Source organism: Bidens hawaiensis, unplaced genomic scaffold (assembly GCF_021521415.1).
Source record: "Bidens hawaiensis isolate Kalapana, Puna unplaced genomic scaffold, B.hawaiensis_p1.1 tig00000904_1, whole genome shotgun sequence".
Taxonomy (NCBI): Eukaryota; Viridiplantae; Streptophyta; class Magnoliopsida; order Asterales; family Asteraceae; genus Bidens; species Bidens hawaiensis.
Genome location: NW_027491052.1, coordinates 3,607,120 through 3,628,313, shown reverse-complemented (window position 1 = coordinate 3,628,313; position 21,194 = coordinate 3,607,120). Strand labels below are relative to the sequence as shown.

Genomic DNA, 21,194 nt, shown 5'->3' with positions numbered 1-21,194 from the left:
AATAACCAAGTAACTTATATCTAATTAGGTGCACAAATTAAAAATTACATATGAAATCTCCCAATCAAATATTGTGCAATATGAAGCCTAAAATGTTTCGTTTAATAATACTTAATAAGCAACAAGAATAGTTAATTGAATTCATATCATGTTATAGGTTTACTGCTGCTTCATATATCTATAGATATTAAGATTCAAAAATTTCCCCAAATCAAAACCCTACAAATGTTTTAACAAAAAACTGAAAGAAGAGTTTAATTAAGTAACTAACTTATAATGATTCTTGTTCAAGTTGTTTTGATTTCTGCTTCTTCTTCTTCTTCTTGTTGAGTTCTTGCTCGTAGTTCCTCAATCGTTCATCCCACTTCTCCTGCAAAATGTCAAATTAAATAATTAGATTTAAAAAAATAACCCTAGATGAGGTTACATATGGAATAGAATAGAATAGAATAGAATAGAATAGAAGGACCTTGTAGCTGATTTCGAGACGGTGCATGACGTAGAAGCCGAGACCGCCGCCGACGATTGTACCGGCCATGATCCTGACGTATCCCCACGCCACCGATCGGCCCATTCTTCTCTTCTGTATCAAGGATCTGTTGTAGTAGTAATAAAGGGGGTTAAACGGATCGTATTAAACGAGTGAAACATGTTAACTCAACCACTACTCTAGTCACATGTTCATTTTCTTTAATATATTATGTCAGTGATGAATTTGGTACTGGTATTGAAAATACTTAGTACGGTACCGGTATTGATGACCAAAATTCGAGAAAATACCGGTATCGATCCCGGAACTTCAAAATATTGATACCGATTTGGTACCGGTGTCATTTGCTCATCTCTATACTAGGCGTGCTGACATTCACCATATCCTCTTAGATTCGTCATATCTTCATGCTCTTTTAACATAACATAACTAGGTATAAGTTCTAACTTGCATAGTTGTATATTTAAAAATCATTGGTCTAAACCTAGCATTTCAAAAATCACTCAACTAAAGGTAAAGAATACATGTCATGAACTTGGGGACTACTTTGGCATTTGCTTTCACAAATAGGGAAGTATGAAATACTAGATGAGTTAAATTGAATGAAACCAAGTGTAACTCTATAAGGCTATCTGTCTTGGGATGACTAGCAAGAGCTAGTTATTACGTCACATCCCAACCACATAGGATGGAGAGTTTTAAATTAACTAGCATGTTGTGGGTTAACTTGGTTTAACATATACCTAAAATAAAAGAAAAAAATAAATAAATGTTTGTGTGTTTGAATATGATTGGTAAACTTGAAGTGGACCCCATCCACCAAGAGGGGATGACGCTGCCGTTGGAATGGCGTAGAAGGGGAAAGGGTGTTAGGCGCCATCTTAATCAATAGGGTGGTGTGGTTTAACGTTGCTATTATGTGGGTGACTAGGTAAACAACGCATTTTTCATGCTCCATAATGGGGAGTCTAATGATTGAATAGTGATATTGTTTTTTGTTAATAAGGCGAAGGTTTAGAACTAAGAAGCATAATTGATCAAATTGTCAATACAATGACAAATACATTTTGATTATTAAAAATCAATTGCGTTTGGCTTTTTGGTGCAGAAAAAGGAAGGGAGAAGTACAGGTGCACAATTCAAGTTAAGCCGAATTGGGTCAGGTTTGAATATGTTTTTGAGAAAAAAAAAAGGTTACGGTTTGTGACTGGTTTGAAAAAGGATGTAACCAGTTTTGGTTGAGTTGAGCAGGTTCTGCCCAGTTTCAATGTCAATAGTAACAACCTGATTTCAGCCTTACCGATTGAGTCGGTTCCAAACGGTTTCTTGCATGTAAACTAATTCTAAGGTTAAGTGAAAGTCTTTGATTTCAGAGCGACACGTCAAAATGCCAGTAAGAAAACCGGTTCAGTTTTCAAAACAAGGTAAACTGGTTAAAACTTACTCGATATGAATTATTGTCACACGACCAAAAACCAAACACATACAATAAGCAGCATAGATGAGTATTCGACCTCCCAAAAGTTCAAAATGGAGGAACAAGAATCTTAAAAGCAACAAAATGTTTCAAAATATTTCTTAAAAAAACATAACCTCAACACATTACCAAATACTGTCTAGTTCATCCTCTGAGCAGCCTCTTTAGCAAGAACTCTCTCCTTTGCCTTGGTCTTTGCCTGCGACTTTGACCCCATTATTCCACCACCCCACTTCTTCCTATACTCATCGTACTTATCATTGAAGTTCGCCTAAAACATCAAAAGAACAAACAGTTGATTCAAAATCACCGATATAATTCTGCAATATGAACTTATATGCTACATAATTAACCATAAGATACCTTAACAGCCTCCAAAATCCTGCTAAATTCCATTTTATCTTCGTTCTTTACTGTAGTCAAACACAAAGCTGAAGCAGTTTTCTGGTGAACAATCTGAAAAATACAAAAAGACATGTTAACTTAAGCAAAACAATAAAAACATAAAATATTAAATACAATATAAAAAACACCTACAGCTCCTAATCGCGATTTCCCCTTAACGATGCAGTATGGGATTTCCATCTTTCTGCAGAGCGCTGGAAGCCAGACAACCAATTCAATTGGATCAACATCATGAGCAATGATCACCAACTGTGCCTTATTCTATAATTAAACATAAAAGAATGTTAGCAGACCCATTCATTAAGCTACCTTAGACATGATGAAATTTTAAATAAAAGATAATAATAAACCTGCTCAATTAAGTAAGTGACATGATTCAGACCATACTTCACAACAATCGGCTTCTTGGTTTCAACCTGTTTCCCTTCTGACTCAGCTTGAGCTCGTTTCACAAGACGTTCTTTCTTTGCAGCTTTGTCTTCCGGTCTGTACTTGAGTAGCATCTTGAACAAAGTAGTTGCTGCATATTACATTTACAATTTCATTTAAAACCTAAATACTTTCAGACCATCAAAGAGAACATCATCCAAATTCTAGTAACAGTGTTGTAAAAATCACTTCTAAGCGAGAATTAATAGCTAATCGCTGAGCTGTCGATATGATTTCATCTAATCGGCCCCTAAAATCATTAATCAGTCAAACTTCGGTCAAAATTGCTCAAAATCTTTAAAGTATCTAAAAAATTATACCTACTAATCCAATCCAATTAATAAGTTTAAAAAATTACATATAAAATTCCAATCCAATTATTCCCAACTAATACCTATTAATCTCAATTATTCACTAGTCACTACCCTGCAGCCCAACTAGCATCACTAGTCACTGCCCTGCAGCCTGACTAGCGCTCAATAGACCTGCAGCCCGACTAGCACCTAGCAAGTTTAAGATAGTCATCATCATCATCATCATCATCATCATCATCATCGTACTCAGTAAATCCCACCAATAACAAAGCTATGGTAGAGTCTGAGTAGGGTAAGATGTAGACAGCCTTACCTCTACTCCATAAGAATAGAGAGACTGCTTCCAATGATACCCCCGGCTCGACAGTAGCTTTGCATCAAGCCTTGGACATAAGGCTCATGACACTCAACCATCAAGACCCCAGCCGATTGGTGCATGCACCCTTGTCTTTCAGCTATCAACGCCACCACATGATGCCTGATTAACCTTCCACCACTTTTAACACTATTTTCACGAAATTAGTAAAATAATGTCATAATTAGTGCAATTTCACTTTTGCCCACCCAATGGTCCACACATATATAGATGCATTTAATTGTTAACAATAACTAAAACTTGCAACTTAAGAACACAATACAAATTAATAAAAATGGAATAAAAACAATACCAAGATTTTTATCAAGTGTCTTAGTGAACTGATTCAACGCGGGCGGAACCTTCAAGCGCTGCTTGAGGATCCTCCTTTTCCTCTGAATTCTGACAACCTGTGGCCATCTGACAAACCTGTGCACATCCTTCTTAGGAGGCAATGCTCCACCGATCCCGAACTGCTTCGGACGCTTCTCGAACAACGGGTTCACTACCTTCTCCTAATCACACCACAACAATTAACATATAATTCAATCCAACATTACAATTAGCATTAAAACACCAATTCCTAAAACGACACCGTTTCTTCAAAAATCACAATAATAATAATAATAATAACAAATTAATACCGTTTTCTTTTTAGCTGCTACAGCCTTGACGCCTTTCTTCGGAGCCTTCAAGTAAATGAAAATTATAATAAGTATATGATTAGCATTATAAGGATTAAATCGAGTAGAAATTGAATTACAGGACTGACCATTGGATTGACGGCGGCAATGAAGAACCCTAAGGGGGTGTTTGGTAGAGAGATTTGAGGGTGGAGAATTAGGTTTCTCTTGTTTGGGAGAATTAGGGGGGAGAATTGGGCGGAGAATTGGTTTTCTCTGAGAATTGGGTGTAGGCAAAAAGTAGAGAAATCCAATTCTCTCCATTTGGAAGAGAAATGGAATTCTCTCTGCTTCTAAATCGCGTCTCTGCTCTACTCCATTCGCGTATGATGATGATGATGCTCCGACCGGCGATGGTGATGATGATGCCGACGTCCGGCACGGCGGCCGACGCCGCAGCCACGTCCGTTCGCGTCTCTGAGCCAAAACGAAACCCTAAATCGCGAGGCGGTGTTGCGAGGCGGAACCCTAAATCGCGGTGTTGATGTTGCGCGGCGATGATGATGACGCTCTACTCCGTTCGCGGTGTTGCGACGCGTCTCTGAGCCACCATTTCTCCACCATGATGATGCCGAGGCGGAACCCTAATCACGTCTCTGCTCCCGTTTCTCCACCCATTTCTCTATTGTACCAAACAAAGGAAATGATTGTCAATTCTCCACCCATTTCTATTTCTCTCAAATTCCATTTCTCTCCCATTTCTATTTCCATTTCTTCCCATTCTTTTTCTCTGTACCAAACACCCCCTAACAGAAATGTAAATGATTTTGCTTTCACTGTCAAGATGAAGATTTAAGTTTTAGGGTTTGGTGGACGGCTTCTAGTTGGGTGGGCTTGTTTGGGCCGGAGTGTTGGGTGGGCTTCGTGGCGGCATGGTTTGATAATAAAGAGGTGCAAATTCGAACCGGTTAACTGAACATAAATTGAAACCGAGATCGAAACCGGCTGTGGAATGCTTTTAAAAGAAAAGCATATGTTACGGACGGGTTAGGAATTGTCTAGCCAAGAGCTGGTTAACCGTACATGGGTTAACACGGTTAGTTTTAATAGCTTATAGTTAATTTTAATAGGTTGTGAATTGTTAACCGGTTAATGACTGAACCAAACTGGTTATACAGGTTATGGATTGAAACCCGCTTATTGAGATTTATCGATTTTGACCGTTTGACTAAAAATGATGAAGCTAATAACCAATAGAACAAAAGCCGGTTTTGTTGATACTACCATGTGAAATTGATATGTCAAACTAGACTCCATGAAAATGACTGGGAGCTCAAATGCTCATTAAAAGCACTTCTGTTGTTATGTGTTTAAATTTATAGTCATCGAGAACCAGGTTTTTCTAAAAGCGGTTAAAGTTTAAAGAATAATTAGCATATTTACTATGTAGGCAAATTTATTTTAATGAATGAATTTATCCATATACTTATGAATGACCATATATTCACATCGATCATCAAATTTAAGAATTTTACCCTCTTTATCAAATGCGGTTTTCATAACATCATATTGCGAATTAAGATTTTTTTTTTTTAGGTTTTTCTCTCTTAAGGCAATTTAGAATTCAAAATGACCGGCTACTAAATTTTACAAAATAATATTGAGTACACTCTCGGAGACTGTCCAACAAACTTATAACTTATTCAAAAAATTGGCCAATTAAAGTATTTGTTTTGCTTTAATCTAGTAAAATGGCTCGGACTCATATGGTCAGCAGGCTTGTACCCGTGCAACACAATTCGGGAATAAATCCTCAAATGAAACATTACATCATGGGATTCGAACTACAAATCTAATGAACAAAAAACCCTCACACTTTTGAGTTAGCAAGTGTTGTTTCCATGGTTTTATGCAAGTCTTGTTTGGTTGGTGTTTACTTGTTAAAAACTCCAAACTATTCTTGAGACTTCAAATAATCCTCCCAGCCAACTTTTTCTAGCTTCTCCGTCTTTTCCAATACCGTATCTCTTGCGTCTTCTTGAAACTGCGCCATCCTGTTTACACAATTTACTCATTTTATTTATGTTTCATTTCAAACAGGAAAATTTAAGGCATAAAACCTTTTATTTGCTTTTTTTAATATATTTAAGACTATATAATAATAATGATGATGCATCTAAAATGGGGGTGCGAGTTGCTCGTTAGCTACTCAAGGTCGGCTCAAAAAAGCTCGATCGACCCGAGCTTAAACGAGCCCAATCTCGAGCCTAAAAGTAAGCTTGTTTAATAAACGAGCCCGAGTTTCACTTATCAAGCTCGAGCGGGCTTGCGAGCCCCTAAACAAGCCTGTCATTAACATAATTTTTATAATATATATTTATTAATTATTAATTAACCTATTTAATATTATGAAAAAAATAACTAAATTATGTATATTATCTTATATATAAAATTATAATTGAAAAACGTATATAAAAAAATAATTATAAATATATAAAAATAAATTAAAAAATAGTAAACGACTAGAGCCTGAGCTGAGCTCGAGCTTGAAAAAATACTCACGAGCCAAGCTCGAGCTTTAGAAATAGAGATCGAAACGAGCAGAGCTCGAGCTCGAGCTCTGTGTAAGTTAAATGAACCGAGCTCGAGCCTGGTTGAGCTCAGGCTCGGCACGCTTGCACCCCTAATTAAATCTAAAACCATAAATAAAAAGTTCATGAGATAACCTTGCTTGGAGGGCAGGATCAGCCACCCCTAACATTCTAACTGCCAACAAGCCTGCATTTGTGGCATTGTTTATTGCAACCGTTGAAACGGGAACACCTCTTGGCATCTAATTCACACGAAAAAATCCCCGTTGATGAATATTGGATTTAAATAATTACTAATAAAGAGCCTATTACTTATGTAGACTTTATCTATATACCTGCACAATGGAGAGAAGAGAGTCGAGGCCATCCAATGTTGAAGCGCGTACAGGAACTCCAATCACGGGTAATGGTGTAAGGGCAGCAACCATACCTAATCACACGTTAGAATATTAATATTACATTTTTAGAACATAATTAATATTATTGTAAATATAGAAATGAAAACTGGAAGCAGAGAATGAAAACCTGGCAAATGGGCTGCACCGCCAGCGCCTGCAATAATAACCTGAATACCTCGTTCTCGAGCTGATGTGGCATAAGAAAACATCAGCTCGGGTGTTCGGTGTGCTGACACTATTCTTACCTGCAGGATGTTTTTAACGCATCAAACCTTCTAATTCATTTCCAACAAAATTTAGATTAATATTAGCTTGAAAAGAAACAAGTCAAACAGGTCAAACACATTCAAAAAGGTTAAAAGTAACCTCGGCAGACACGTCGAACCCGTTCAAAACTCTGGCAGCTTCTTTCATAACTGGAAGATCTGAATCGGATCCCATTATGATTCCAACACGTGGAGCAACTGTGTCATAAAGATGACATCATTATTATTATATTATGAACTAATATAAAAACAACCAAAAAACATTTTTTTAGAAAACAGACCTGGAATCTCCTCTGAACTTTCTTCCTTGAGAAATGATTTAACCCGTGTTTCCACAACGCCCATTGAAGGCCCAACAACAGTGATGTGGCCCATCTTCCGTTGCTTTCGCATATCTTGCAGTTTCATGAATAATAAATTTTTATTTTTTATTTTTAAGCTGATGTCATCAAAGGGGAACATTTGTGAATACATACATACCTGGCTTATCATACCAGTGAATTGTGGCTCCTGGAGTGCACAATGCCCTGTTAATAATCTTATTTGCAATAATAAAGCCTGCTTCTCCCTGCACAAACAATTCCCATAACCTTGCTTATAATGATGACAAATTGACAATGCACGCACGCTAATAATAGATAACAAAATTTAACAATAAGAGAAAGGTTACTTTCTTTAATGTTATATAGAATTAATTACACGGTTGGTTGGTTCACATGTATTACGAATTTGATATGTTTTTTTTTTGAAAACTACACCTTTAGTCAAGTGATTTTCAAAAAAAGTAACGCATTTAGCCCCTGGCCTTGGATGGATGTTACCGATTTTACTGTCAAGTGGTGCAAAATGACTGAAATACCCTTAAGGGTACTTTTTTCATTTTAAAAAAATAACAGAAAAAGATAATCTCATCCAAGTAATAGAACTATGCGTGTTACTTTTTTGAAAATCACTGGACTAAAGGTGTAAATTCGAAAAAGAATGAATCAAATTCGTAATTCACTTAAACCACATAGACCAATCGCGTAATTATTTCATTTATAAAAACTTAAGTAATGATATAATTCTTTTTTACCTCATCTTCACCAAGAATATTGTACATCACGGTGGCTGGAACCTTCATAGACGGGTCACCAAGCGGAAGCCCAACTATGGCCCGTAAATGCTGCTCGTACTGTGATGTATAACACGACTCAATCGTGTGGTGCCCGCTGTTATGAGGTCTAGGAGCAACTTCATTTAGTAAAATCTGTATTTTTTTAAACACATTAAATAGGTATTAACGTTCACATAAATATTAAAATAAATAAATAATGCTAACCTGTCCATCTTTGGTCAAAAACAGTTCAACCGCAAACACACCAGCACCTTCTAATGAAGCAACGGCTCGCGAAGCAACATCAGTTGCAAGTTTCAAAATCTTCCATGATTCATTAGCAGGTGCCTTAACAATGTGACAAATGTTTTCCCTGAATGATATAAAAAAAAATAACATAAAAAAATGTTTATAAACATAACACAACCATTATCAAAACTATAATCTTGCCTGTGTACGGTCTCGACAACAGGATAGCACGATATAGAATTATCTCGTCCTCTTGCAACAATAACCGCAAGCTCCTAAAACAAAAATAAAAAAGTCAATGAAAGTCAAACTTTAAGCAACTATGAGTGTGATTAATGTTTACCTTAACAAAAGGGGCCCATTGTTCAACATACAAACCATGATCAAAACCTCCTAGAGCTGCAAATAAAAAAGTAATTTTAAACTTATAAGTGCTAAACTTTGACACCAAAAAAAGATTAATAAATAATAAATCAAAATACCATTTATTGCAGAAGTGAGTTCTTTTTCAGTTTTAGCAACTGCGTTACCACGACCATCATAAGCCAGCCTTCTACTCTTTATCATGAGCGGATATCCAAAATCTTGACCCGCTCTTTTAGCGCTTTCTTCATCATTTATCTGTTAAAAATTGGGTGAAAAGATTACTTTTTTTAGCAAAGTAAAAAATGTGCATAAAATATTTCTTAAAGGTCCAAACCTGCATAAACTTGGGAAGCGGGATATTGTTCTTCGAAAAGTGTACTTTTTGAAGAAATTTATCCTGTGAAAACAAAAATGTAAAACTTACTGACAATTATTTGAATAACAAGACACCATGACAACAAAACAGGGGAAGACTTTGCTATTAATAGGCTTGTAAATGAACCGAATGTTCAGTTAACCGTTCGGCGTGAAGTTTGTTTATGTTATTTATGTAATATACAAGCAAGCATGAACAGAAACACTTGTTCATTTAGTTAAATTTACGAACATGAACACATGTCTCGTTCATTTATTTATGTTCACGAAAGTTTGTTTATGCCGTTCATTTACGTTCGTGAACCGTTCTTTTATATTGTTAACAAATGAACACAATCATACTCATTTTCTTAAAGAATGAACACAAACAAGAAAACCACATCCGCCTACGTGTCTGTCCTCAATATTTTGTTCAGTTAAAGTTAAATGAGCAAACACAAACATAACAGTTTATAATCTTTTACACATGATTGTTATACCTGTATAATACGAATAGTGGAAGCTTTAGGCTGGCAATCCACCCCTTGTTTTTCAAGTTTCTCCAACGTGTCAGCATCCACATGCTCAATTTCAACCGTCAATATCCCACAACTCTTTGCAAATTCTTCAACTTTTTTACTATCACTATAACTTCCGAGCATATGATGATTAGATATACCACTTGCAGGACAGTTTGTCATGGGATCCAAAATATTAACTTTAATCGCCATTTGAGAAGCCGCTTGACAAAGCATTCGCCCTAACTGCCCTCCACCCAAAACACCGACAACCGTTTCCGAAAGTCCATGACTTGTTGTCACATTATCATTCCTACATTGATTCAAACCCAACCCACATATTGTTTTAATTACTACTATTAACATTAGGATTTAGATTTAACAAATACATAAAATGTTTAACAATAATGTAAAGTATAACCTTAGTGAGACGTCATTTTTGGTGGAAGCTTGGCAAGATATACCGCAAGCTCTTTGTTGCTTGTTCATCAGATACGATGACTTGTTGATTAAGTTCCGGAATGTTCCAAGCCCGAGTAGAGAGAGGCGGTTGGAACAAGCGGGTGATTTGGAACCGAGTTGATGGTTTGGGCTCAGCATCCTGTTAATGTGGTACGAGAATGAGGTTGATTGGAGGGGTTAAGAAAGGATAAAGTGAAGACAACAACTTACAAATACATGAATAGGCTCCTTGGTAACAGGGTTTAGTTAAAGGGTCTGCAACAAATCAAATGATAATGAAGTTATATATAATTAGGGGTATACAACAATGAAACATTAAGAAACCTAAACTTAACAGAAACACCAACAATGAAACCAAATCAAATACAACGAGTAGGCTGGACTCCACAGGTTTTAGATCCGATTTACGAGCGGAGACTTCACATTATGAGTCGGTGGTTAAAATTAACTCGTCGGAGCAGTCTCCGATGATAACGCAGCAGCCGGCCGGAGACGAGATGAGAGCTCAGGATGAATTAGTGAATGGTTGTCTGTCGGCTGAATGTTGGAATAATTGAATATGAAATATATTTAATTTTAGGGTTATAAACATGGAAATTCAAATATAACAAATAAATGAAAAATAATTAAATTTAATAATATATCGGATAGTTCGTATACGGATTATCGGATAATTCGGATGCGGATTCGGATGATTTTGGACACCCCTAGTTATAATCACTAATTCTTGAGCTAGATAACAATATCACCATGCTTTCTTTCTGTCAAAAATAGAATACAATCTTGCAGAAGGTTAATCGATTAATTATTAATATGTATTAAGCAGCGTTAATTACATAAATATTGTTCCGAGCTAGATTTAACCAAAGGATGCATTTTTACTAAACCCAATTCAAAATTTCCATAAAAACATTCAGAATATAGAGATAGAAAAAGAACATTCAAAATTGAACTCCAAAGAACTCAATATTAAGCTCGGTTACCAGCGAAGAAAGACTTGCCAAGTTGCTCGGCGTAGAAAGCACGCAACCGTGACAACAGTCCAGCAGTACTGTCGGGAGGATTGAGCGGCTAGGTTTGAGTTTGATTCAGAGGGTTTTCTTTCTTTTTTCTTTTAACGGCAAACAAAATCTAAATGATATGTTTGTTTGGTTGGAAGGGCGCTATACTTTAAAGGCTTGTTTTATTTTTACCCTTAATTACTCACAAAGATAAAAATAAATAGAAACATCTAGCCACGAAGTATCCTAAAACGTTTTTAGTTAAATTATATATATACTAACTTTTAGCCCATGTGTTACGCGAGTTTATTTGAATTTTATTATCCTATTGTGAATATATAATTTTCATGTGTTTAGATTTCAATTTAAACATAAACTTTGATATACAGATTTTGTAATAAACTCAAAGGTTATATGAAGCAATAAATTGTGTTCTGTTATAGTTGGAGTTTAAGTTTAGTTTGTGGGTGATTTTCACCTTTCTTGTTTATTGGTAGTTTCGCATGTTTTCTGTACTTTAGGATCAGAACAACGAAATTAGAACACTCCATTTGTTGTTTGGGTTAATTATAGTTTTATGTTTGTTCTATTATGTTCGTTTAACTTTGTTTGGATTCCCTTACAATCGAGAACTATTCTATTAGGTTTAAACGAACGAACATGAATATACTTATTTTTTTAATAAATGGGCTATGAACACAAAATTTTGTTAGATTATAATATTATATGTTTATGTTATGATTCGGCTATAGTCAAATGATCGAACACAGATAAGCCACAATTTGTGTTCGCTCGGTTTGTTTACATGCCTAATCAATGCCAATATAATTCACAAAAGATCCTTTAAATTCAACAAAAAGTAACTTTTAGAGCTTATGAGTGATTCTGTGTTCTACATGAGGGCAATTGAATGAAATAAGTCGGGTGTTGTTTAGTCAGGTTTAGGCATGCTTTGGGTAGGGTTTGGTAATTGAGCTCGATTAAGTCAGATGTTGTCTATTTAAGATCCGCAGTGGCGAAGCTTGGGCTTCGCCATGGCGGTGACCAAAGTCATGGACCCAAAAATTTTCGAGTCAGCGATTCGGTTCGTGTCGGTGGTTTAGGCCGTGTCGGTGGTTCGGTTTGGTTCGGGTTAGATCAAACAATATGACATCTATGTATCTAATTTTTTTTTCATTCATTCAAAACGATTGTTCTTACAATTAAAAAAACTAGACCTAAAATATTCATAATATGATAATAATACGGAGCCAAGAGGAGGGTGAGTACCTTAGAAGAAGAATTACAAAGCAGCTCGACGACCTTTTTCATGATTTACCTAATTAAGAAGATTCAATAGGGTAATTTAGGGTAAAATTTCACCATACAATACCAATTACAAGCTTAATCAACTAATTTCCCCAAATCCCCAATTCACAATTACAAACCCTAATTTTATAATCCTTGATTTAACAACACAAAGGTTAAGCAAATAAATTATTACCTTGCGGTGGTGGATGAGCGGGGATGAGCGGTGGCGGTGGGCCGGTGGACGGTGACGAACTCAGAAGGCAGAAGTCAGGGCAGAGGGGAAGCAGCAGGTAGGCTCGATTGTTTTTAAAAAATTCCCTTTTGTGTTTTTTTTATGTTATGTTATGTAACAAATTACAACAAGCCCTTTCAAATTTGAGTATTATTAAAAACTAAGTTTTTTATAATTATTATAACTTTTGTTTATAAAAACCGTCAGGTTTTATAAAAAAAATCAAACAATAGGGTATTATATTTAAAAAAAAATTGGTGGTGACCGGTAGTTTTTTGGAAAAATAAATTGGCAGTGACCGTGCTTAAGAACATTCTCATCCAACCTCTTATATTATGTGATGTGTGTTTTTATAATTTAGAGAGTGATTCAAGTTGTTGTGAGTGAAGAGTTTTTATAATTTAGAAAAAAGAAGTGATTTTTCTGTATATTTGAAAAGTTAATGTTCATCCCCTATAATTTTTATATATATTTTGAAAGTGGTTGTGAGTGAAGGAAAGAGAAAATGTATAAAAAGTATTATCTAATTGAAATAGAGAGAGAAAATAAAGTGAGTTTTAAATATAATTTTTGGTTTGGATATAGGGGGTGGGATGAGAATGCTCTAATACCTATAAAAATTTTCGGGAAAAATCGCAAAATTTACCCTATTAACAGAAAAAACGGTAGTGAACGGGGTCACCCCCGGTCCCTTCTAATCTTCGCCCTGAAGATCCGTGTCATATTTGGAAATCGAGTTCGGGTCGGGTGTTTTCGATAATCGATTAAGGATAAAAAAAATTGGGTTTAAATAAAAACAGAAAAAGAAAAACTCAATTTTTTTCTCGGGTCTTAGAACAAGATACCTCCATATCTTTGTTGACAACAGCATTTGCAAGTATTGAAGCTTCATTCTGATGGAGTCATATCCAAAGATTCTTCAGTCAACAGTTTACCAACCTAAATATTAATTATTAATAAGTTAAAACTTTGGAGTGAAAGTTAAAACTTTTTTATAATAAATGTAATATTAAAGTAACCTAAGAATCACATTCCTTCACAAGATTTGGTGTCATCCTTGTCTTAAAACAAAACCATTGAGACAATTTTTTTACTTTAGATTATGAAATTGTATTACAATACAATAATTCTAGTATTAAAAATGGTAGTCCTCTCAATTCAGAAGATAATGTCACTATAGTATCCAATGGGAGTCCTCAATTCAGAACACAAATCGTAGTCCTCAATCTACATCAAAAGCGTCTTAAATAAGAGCTGCACTAAACATGTAAAATTGAAGATCACATTGTTGTGAGAGTTATCAAACAATCACATACCTAACATCAGTGCCCTATGTTACAATATAATACTCCAGAAAATTAAAGCTCACATGAATATATAGCAATTCATACACACACTTGGCATAATCGACTAATCAAAGAATAGCAAGATAAATCAAAGCTTACAACTGAATCACAACATAAGCATAACGTAAGCGATTAATTAGTTCCGTTAACAGAATTTCAAACCAATAAACAATCTATCAGAAATGATCAACTCGAACGCTAAATAAATACATACATAGATGATTTGTAGCCCGTTGTGGCAGATCAAGCATAGGTAACAACCAAGATACATAGTTACAAATGACTAATGCCAGATGTATATGCATAATTACAAAAGACTATTTATTAAATTCTAAAAACCCAACAGTCCTTTTCTCACTCACGGGCTAACCAAAACCACCATGTCTGCTTTGACTATGGTTCCTAGGCCCACCATTATAAAGTGGAGAATCCTCTCTTGCTGATGTGGGCGAATACCACCTTTTTCCTGGAGGTGAAACAACTATAAATAATTCATAATTATTTACATAAAACCATATAAAAACCAGATATAAGAGAATCAACATACCTGAGTGTAAACAAACTTTTCAATTGTTTCTTGTTGCCCTAACTATAAATACCCATGCTGGTTGTCAAGAGTAATCTTTGTTTATTTTCTTGAAATCTCTTTGCATGTCTAGTTCCATCCTTGTGAAAATGTCTTACTTCAGATTCAATACAACAACAACAAACATACCCAGTAAATCCCACAAATAGCAAAAGCTATTGGTAGGGTCTGGGGAGGATGTGATGTAGGCACACCTTGCCTCTATCTATGACGATAGAGAAGCTGCTTCCCAAAAAGACCCTCGGCTCCAAAGCATGTACTATATAAGCACACACGTACCAATAACAAAACTTACAGTGATAAAGTGTCACAATCAAATACAAGCACATGTGAGATCATAGAATCCCAATATATATACCAACAAAAAACAAATACAGGCAAAATCTGCCTAAAATGTATAAGAGTCTAAAGCTAAACTAAGATACAAATATGATATTCTCTAAAAGTCCTTAATCTTAATCCTACGTCTCCATGAACACCTATCATGGACCATGTCCTCAGAGAGATGTAACTCTAGTAAATCCTGTCTAATCCGCTCCTCCCAAGTCAATTTGGGTATGCCTCTACTCCTCCTTCCTTCTACATTAATGGTTTCCACTGCCCTAATCGGTGATGTTAGTTGTCTTCTCTTCACATGTCCATACCATCTTAATCTCTCCTCCTTTATTTTATCACATATACTAGCAATTCGCAGTCGTTCCCTAAAAACCTCACTTCTTATTCTGTCCAATCTTGTGTGCCCACACATCCACCTCAGCATCCTCATATCTGCCACCTCCATCTTACGTGCTTGTGTTTTCTTGAAGCAATTTGTTCCATATAACAAAGCCGGTCTAACAGCAATCCTATAATTCCCTTTTTAGTTGGGAACCTCCTATCGCACAAAACCCCCGTAGCTGCTCTTCACCTACACCAACCCACTTGAATGTGGTGTGTTACGTCACTATCCATCTCCCCATTACTTTGTACAAAGGATCCTAGATATTTGAACTTAGTAGCTTGGGGAACCACTTCACCTCCGATGGTGATCTGAGAGTCCCTGACGTCTCCAGCTCCAGCCCCACTGAAATCACAATGTAGATACTCGGTCTTCGAGTGACTAATCCTTAGTCCTTTGTCCTCTAGCGCTGCACGCCATTCTTCTAACCTTGCATTAAGGCTATGTTTAGTTTCAGCAACTAACACAATGTCATCTGCAAAAAGCATTCACCACGGGACCGTCTCTTGAATCGAATTTGATAACTCATCCATGACGATCGCAAATAGAAAAGGGCTCAACGCTGACCCCTGGTGGAGTCCTACTTCCACGGGGAAGAAATCAGCATCTCCTACAGGCGCTCTCACAGTAGTTTTTGTCCGATCATACATATCTCTGATTATATCTATGTACCTCCCAGGGACCCCTCTACTTTCTAAACTATCCCAGATCAGTCTACGAGGAACATTATCATATGCATTTTCAAGATCAATGAAGATCATATGTAGATCCCGCTTTTTCTCCCTATACTTTTCCATAATCTCCTTAAGATGTGGATTGCTTTCATAGTTGATCTCCCAGGAATGAAGCCAAATTGGTTTACCGTAACTTGGGTTTCTATTCTAATTCTTGTCTCGATTACTCTTTCCCATAATTTCATAGTATGACTTAGCAACTTAATCCCTCTATAGTTCCCACAACATTGGGCGTCTCCTTTGTTCTTGTATATTGGCACTATGAAACTACTTTTCCACTAATCTGGCATTTTTCTTGATTTGAAGATAAGGTTGAACAGAGTAGTTAGCCATCGGACTCCTTTATCTCCCAAACATTTCCACGCCTTAATCGGTACATTGTCTATACCCACTGCCTTAGCCCTTCCCATCTTCCTAAGAGCTGTCCTCACTTCACCCTATGTGATACTTCGACAGTAACAATTATTCTATTGTATCCCTTGAGTAGTGTTGTTGATGTTTCGTTGTTGATAAGTTCTCTCTCCGTTGAACAGATTGTGGAAATAGGTTTGCCATCTCAACTTAATGTCAGTATCCTTGTGTAGAACTCGTCCATCCTCTCTTTTTATAAACTTCACCATTCCTAGGTCATGTCTCTTACGCTCCCTAGCTTTGACAATCTTAAACATAGCATGCCCCCCCCCTTTGTTTCTAAACTTTCATACACAGGTAAATCCATGTTCTTCATCGTCAACTTTGTATCCATTAACAAAGCATCAATACCCAGAAAAGTGAAGCATAAGTTAATGCAAAAGCATGGGTGGCTTCCATTTTACTGAACTCAACCAAATTTCTACCAACAATAGATCCTATATGCAACTAAAATGATTCAGGTGAATAACGCAATCGCCTTATTTTTCTTCGCAATTCTCATAATATTGCACTAAAAGCATAACATAGTTCAGAATAGGACTATAAACCCATAAACATCCTAACCGCCATGCACTATCATTTCCTCTCTATGATTATCCGAACATATTATAACCAAAAGAAACAATTGCAATCAAATGTAATGTACTTTTACTTCCTTTTCATATAACCTAAATGAAGACAAAACTGGTGCGGACTCTAAATACTCCAAAAGTTGAGTACCAATTCCTGCATATGATCATTTAATTTATTATGTGAGAATATTCAACAGCATTCTTGTAAGGCCCCGAACCCCGGGAATTTTGCCCAAAACCAACATAATTATCTTTAAATAAAAATTTTAAAAATAAATGTTTAATAATAAATCTTCAAATCCCGTATGCCCTTCACCGTCCAAGTAGCTTCGTGCACGTCCAACCGATAAGACATCCTCTTCCTAATCTGAAACTAACACTAACATGCACACAAAGTCAGCTTAAGCTGAGTGAGTTCAAGTTTTAAATAAGTAACAAAAAAGTCTTAATAATCATTCCAACGGTTTTAAAACTGTAAACGGAATTACATCAGTTAGGTCATCACATTCAATAAATAATCATCCTTACGCATAAACATCTCTATACGTACATTCCTATATATATATATGAATATATATATATATATATATAACATTCAATAATAACATTTAGGGTCGAGCAAACGCACAACCCAAACACGTAACATTCAGCGCATGCAAACACAAAGTAGGCATACGCAACATTCAGTAGTCGAGACGACTACAACATTCGCCAAATACTGGCCATTCTAATATATATATATATATATATATATACATACACACGTTCTTTAACATTCCAAGGCCTACCAATACTAGCAAGCCTATGTAAAATCGTTTAAAACATTTCATCAAGCAAAATCGCTTAGGTGTGCATGCTAGCCCAAAACTTAAAAAGAGTTAAACAGGGCATCAAGAACTCACCTGACACAAGAGGCGGATTCACCACGAGCTATAGAATCCCTAAGAAATCCCAAACACTCAAACACCTAAGTGGCATCTTAGGTACCAGTCTCTAAGTCTTCCTGGACACCTAGCCAAGAATCTTTTGATGACGACATCAATTTCGTAGTACTGTAGTTCAGCTGCACACCATGTATGCATTTCTACAATTCTTTTACGCCATTGTAATGGGGGAATGTCATCAAAGGTGAACTTTATGTTGGAGTCCGATCTTGGGGTGTTTGGTTTGTTCAGGGTTTCTGTCTGTGAAGCGGCATCTTCAACATCTGAATCGATATCGTTTATGACTGTGGTTTCTTGTTCATTCATGAACAAGTGCTCGAATGCTTCACTTGGGTTGGGTATTTCTTCATCCTCTGACTTGTCAGATTCATTGTCGGAGGTAACAATCATGTTGGAGGCAATGCATGGCAGTACTCTTGGAGAGTCTCTTTTGGCTAGGTTTTGTAGTAGGGTTGTGATGGGGTCTTCTTTTGGGATCGGCAGATCCTTTGGAGCAACTGATGAGGCCATCATCATGGGTGTGTTTTCTGAATGTTTCTTTGGCTTTTGATGATGAAGGTTTGCTGGAAGAGGTACTCGTGGTTCTGGGTGGGGATCTTCTTTGTGGCCTGCTTCTTTGGTTAGACCATAGGCTTAGTGATGGTGAGGATTGTGATAATGGAGCCTTGGCTAAAGGTTGTGGGTCAAAGCTAGGTTTTGCAAACGGGGAGGTTGGTAATCTGCATTGATCATCAACCATTGTTGAGACCTTCTGTTGCTTGTGTTGTCTTTCAAGGTATGCTAGCTGAGCCTTGAGAAACTTCATCTCTGACTCCTTGTGGGAGAGAGTCATTGATGCCTGCATCGCATGAGTGTTACTAACCATTTTCATCAGCTCTTGGTGGAGGTTTAGAATCTTTGTTTTAACTTCATAGATGATGTTTTCTATGCCTTGAAGTCTGTTGACCAGGACCTTTTGGGTTCTGCTGAAGTTGTCCTGTTGAGCTAGGATGGTTGTGAGAACTTTATTCTGGGCAACAACATTTTCACTTTGCCAGTTTAAAGTTGCTTCTGCCATAGTGGTGGGGTTTGAGGGACCACTTGGTGTCATGATGGAAGAGTTTTGTATCTTCCATGAGTGTTTGGCTTTCTGGTCAGGTTTCTCAAACGGGGTTAATGGTGGGAATTCTGCTTGGTAGTCTAATGATGAGAAGGACGCGTTATTCATTGATGTTGATTCCAACGCCATGCCAACCTGCACATATGTTCCAAAACAGTTATCCAAAGAAGAGTTGATAAAGCTGCTACCAGAAAAATGGATAACAAATTATGAACAAATCCACCAAACCCCTGTTTAGACAACCACAACCCCAGAGTTTGTCAAGCATCAAGATGGAATGGTTGAGATAAAGTTCTCAAGCCAAGAACGAAGAAACATATTCCCAACAATAAACATGATGCGAACCATACCACCACCTACAAAAACTCAACACACGGGACACGTTTGTTATGATGTATGCAACTGTCCATCCTGCGTAGAAAAAGCTTTCAGAGTTGAGTATAACGAAGAAAAACCAAAAAAAAAGAAGAACTCCCAATGCTCTCTAAAGAAAAGGTATGAAGATGGAGACCCCAACGTTGGTCTACTAGGTGAACTATCAGGCAAGTTTGACTACTGTGTCCTTTATGGTAGCTCAACGCAGAGGCGAAATTCAAAACCAGAACCCTGCAAACCATCACCTCCCCCAAGCATGCCTCCTAGCAATCTAGAAAGTTGTTTTGTAATCACCCCATCCACCTCATAATCAGATTACCAAGCAGAATTCCCACCATTAACCCCGTTTGAGAAACCTGACCAGAAAGCCAAACACTTATGGAAGATACAAAACTCTTCCATTATGACACCAAGTGGTCCCTCAAACCCCACCACTGTAGCAGAAGCAACTTTAAACTGGCAAAGTGAAAATGTTGTTGCCCAGAATAAAGTTCTCACAACCATCCTAGCTCAACAGGACAACTTCAGCAGAACCCAAAAGGTCCTGGTCAACAGACTTCAAGGCATAGAAAACATCATCTATAAAGTTAAAACAAAGATTCTAAACCTCCACCAAGAGCTGATGGAAATGGTTAGTAACACTTCTGCGATGCATGCATCAATGACTCTCTCCCATAAGGAGTCAGAGATGAAGTTTCTCAAGGCTCAGCTAGCAGACCTTGAAAGACAACACAAGCAACAGAAGGTCTCAACAATGGTTGATGATCAATGGAGATTACCAACCTCCCCGTTTGCAAAACCTAGATTTGACCCACAACCTTTAGCCAAGGCTCCATTCTCACAATCCTCACCATCACTAAGCCTATGGTCTAACCAAAGAAGCAGGCCACAAAGAAGATCCCCACCCAGAACCACGGGTACCTCTTCCAGCAAACCTTCATCATCAAAAGCCAAAGAAACATTCAGAAAACACACCCATGATGATGGCCTCATTAGTTGCTCCAGAGGATCTGCCAATCCCAAAAGAAGACCCCATCACAACCCTACTACAAAACCTAGCCAAAAGAGACTCTCCAAGAGTACTGCCATGCATTGCCTCCAACATGATTGTTACCTCTGACAATGAATCTGACAAGTCAGAGGATGAAGAAATACCCAACCCAAGTGAAGCATTCGAGCACTTGTTCATGAATGAACAAGAAACCACAGTCATAAACGATATCGATTCAGATGTTGAAGATGCCGCTTCACAGACAGAAACCCTGAACAAACCAAACACCCCAAGATCGGACTCCAACATAAAGTTCACCTTTGATGACATTCCCCCATCACAATGGCGTGAAAGAATTGTGATGCCGTCATCAAAAGATTCTTGGCCAGGTGTCAAGGAAGACTTAGGAGACTGGTACCTAAGTCTTGGTGAATACAGACAAATACAGCTGCAACATCTCCGATCACTAGAAGAACTTATACACGTGATACATAATGAATTC

At 37.0% G+C, this 21,194-nt stretch overlaps 3 protein-coding genes across 3 annotated transcripts; all 3 read right to left on the bottom strand.

Annotated features, from left to right (window-relative positions):
- Nucleotides 1-1,946: 1,946 nt before the first annotated feature.
- Nucleotides 1,947-3,965, bottom strand: LOC143545557 (large ribosomal subunit protein eL8z). Its single transcript, XM_077037428.1, has 5 exons — nt 3,784-3,965; nt 2,723-2,892; nt 2,505-2,633; nt 2,331-2,423; nt 1,947-2,238 (listed from the first exon to the last, which is right to left on the bottom strand). The coding sequence occupies exons 2-5, from the start codon at nt 2,873-2,875 to the stop codon at nt 2,107-2,109; spliced, it is 507 nt and encodes a 168-aa protein (XP_076893543.1). The 5' UTR covers nt 2,876-2,892; nt 3,784-3,965; the 3' UTR covers nt 1,947-2,106.
- Nucleotides 3,966-5,820: 1,855 nt separating this feature from the next.
- On the bottom strand, nt 5,821-10,242 carry LOC143545545 (phosphoribosylaminoimidazole carboxylase, chloroplastic-like). Its single transcript, XM_077037421.1, has 14 exons — nt 9,914-10,242; nt 9,394-9,456; nt 9,176-9,314; nt 9,037-9,092; nt 8,895-8,968; nt 8,670-8,817; nt 8,424-8,597; nt 7,829-7,916; nt 7,630-7,743; nt 7,449-7,546; nt 7,210-7,327; nt 7,020-7,114; nt 6,820-6,926; nt 5,821-6,147 (listed from the first exon to the last, which is right to left on the bottom strand). The coding sequence occupies exons 1-14, from the start codon at nt 10,166-10,168 to the stop codon at nt 6,048-6,050; spliced, it is 1,629 nt and encodes a 542-aa protein (XP_076893536.1). The 5' UTR covers nt 10,169-10,242; the 3' UTR covers nt 5,821-6,047.
- A 5,045-nt stretch (nt 10,243-15,287) lies between these two features.
- On the bottom strand, nt 15,288-15,629 carry LOC143545988 (uncharacterized). The gene has a single exon (XM_077037750.1). It carries the CDS (start codon nt 15,627-15,629, stop codon nt 15,288-15,290), a length of 342 nt encoding a protein of 113 aa, XP_076893865.1.
- Between the last annotated feature and the right edge of the window lie 5,565 nt (nt 15,630-21,194).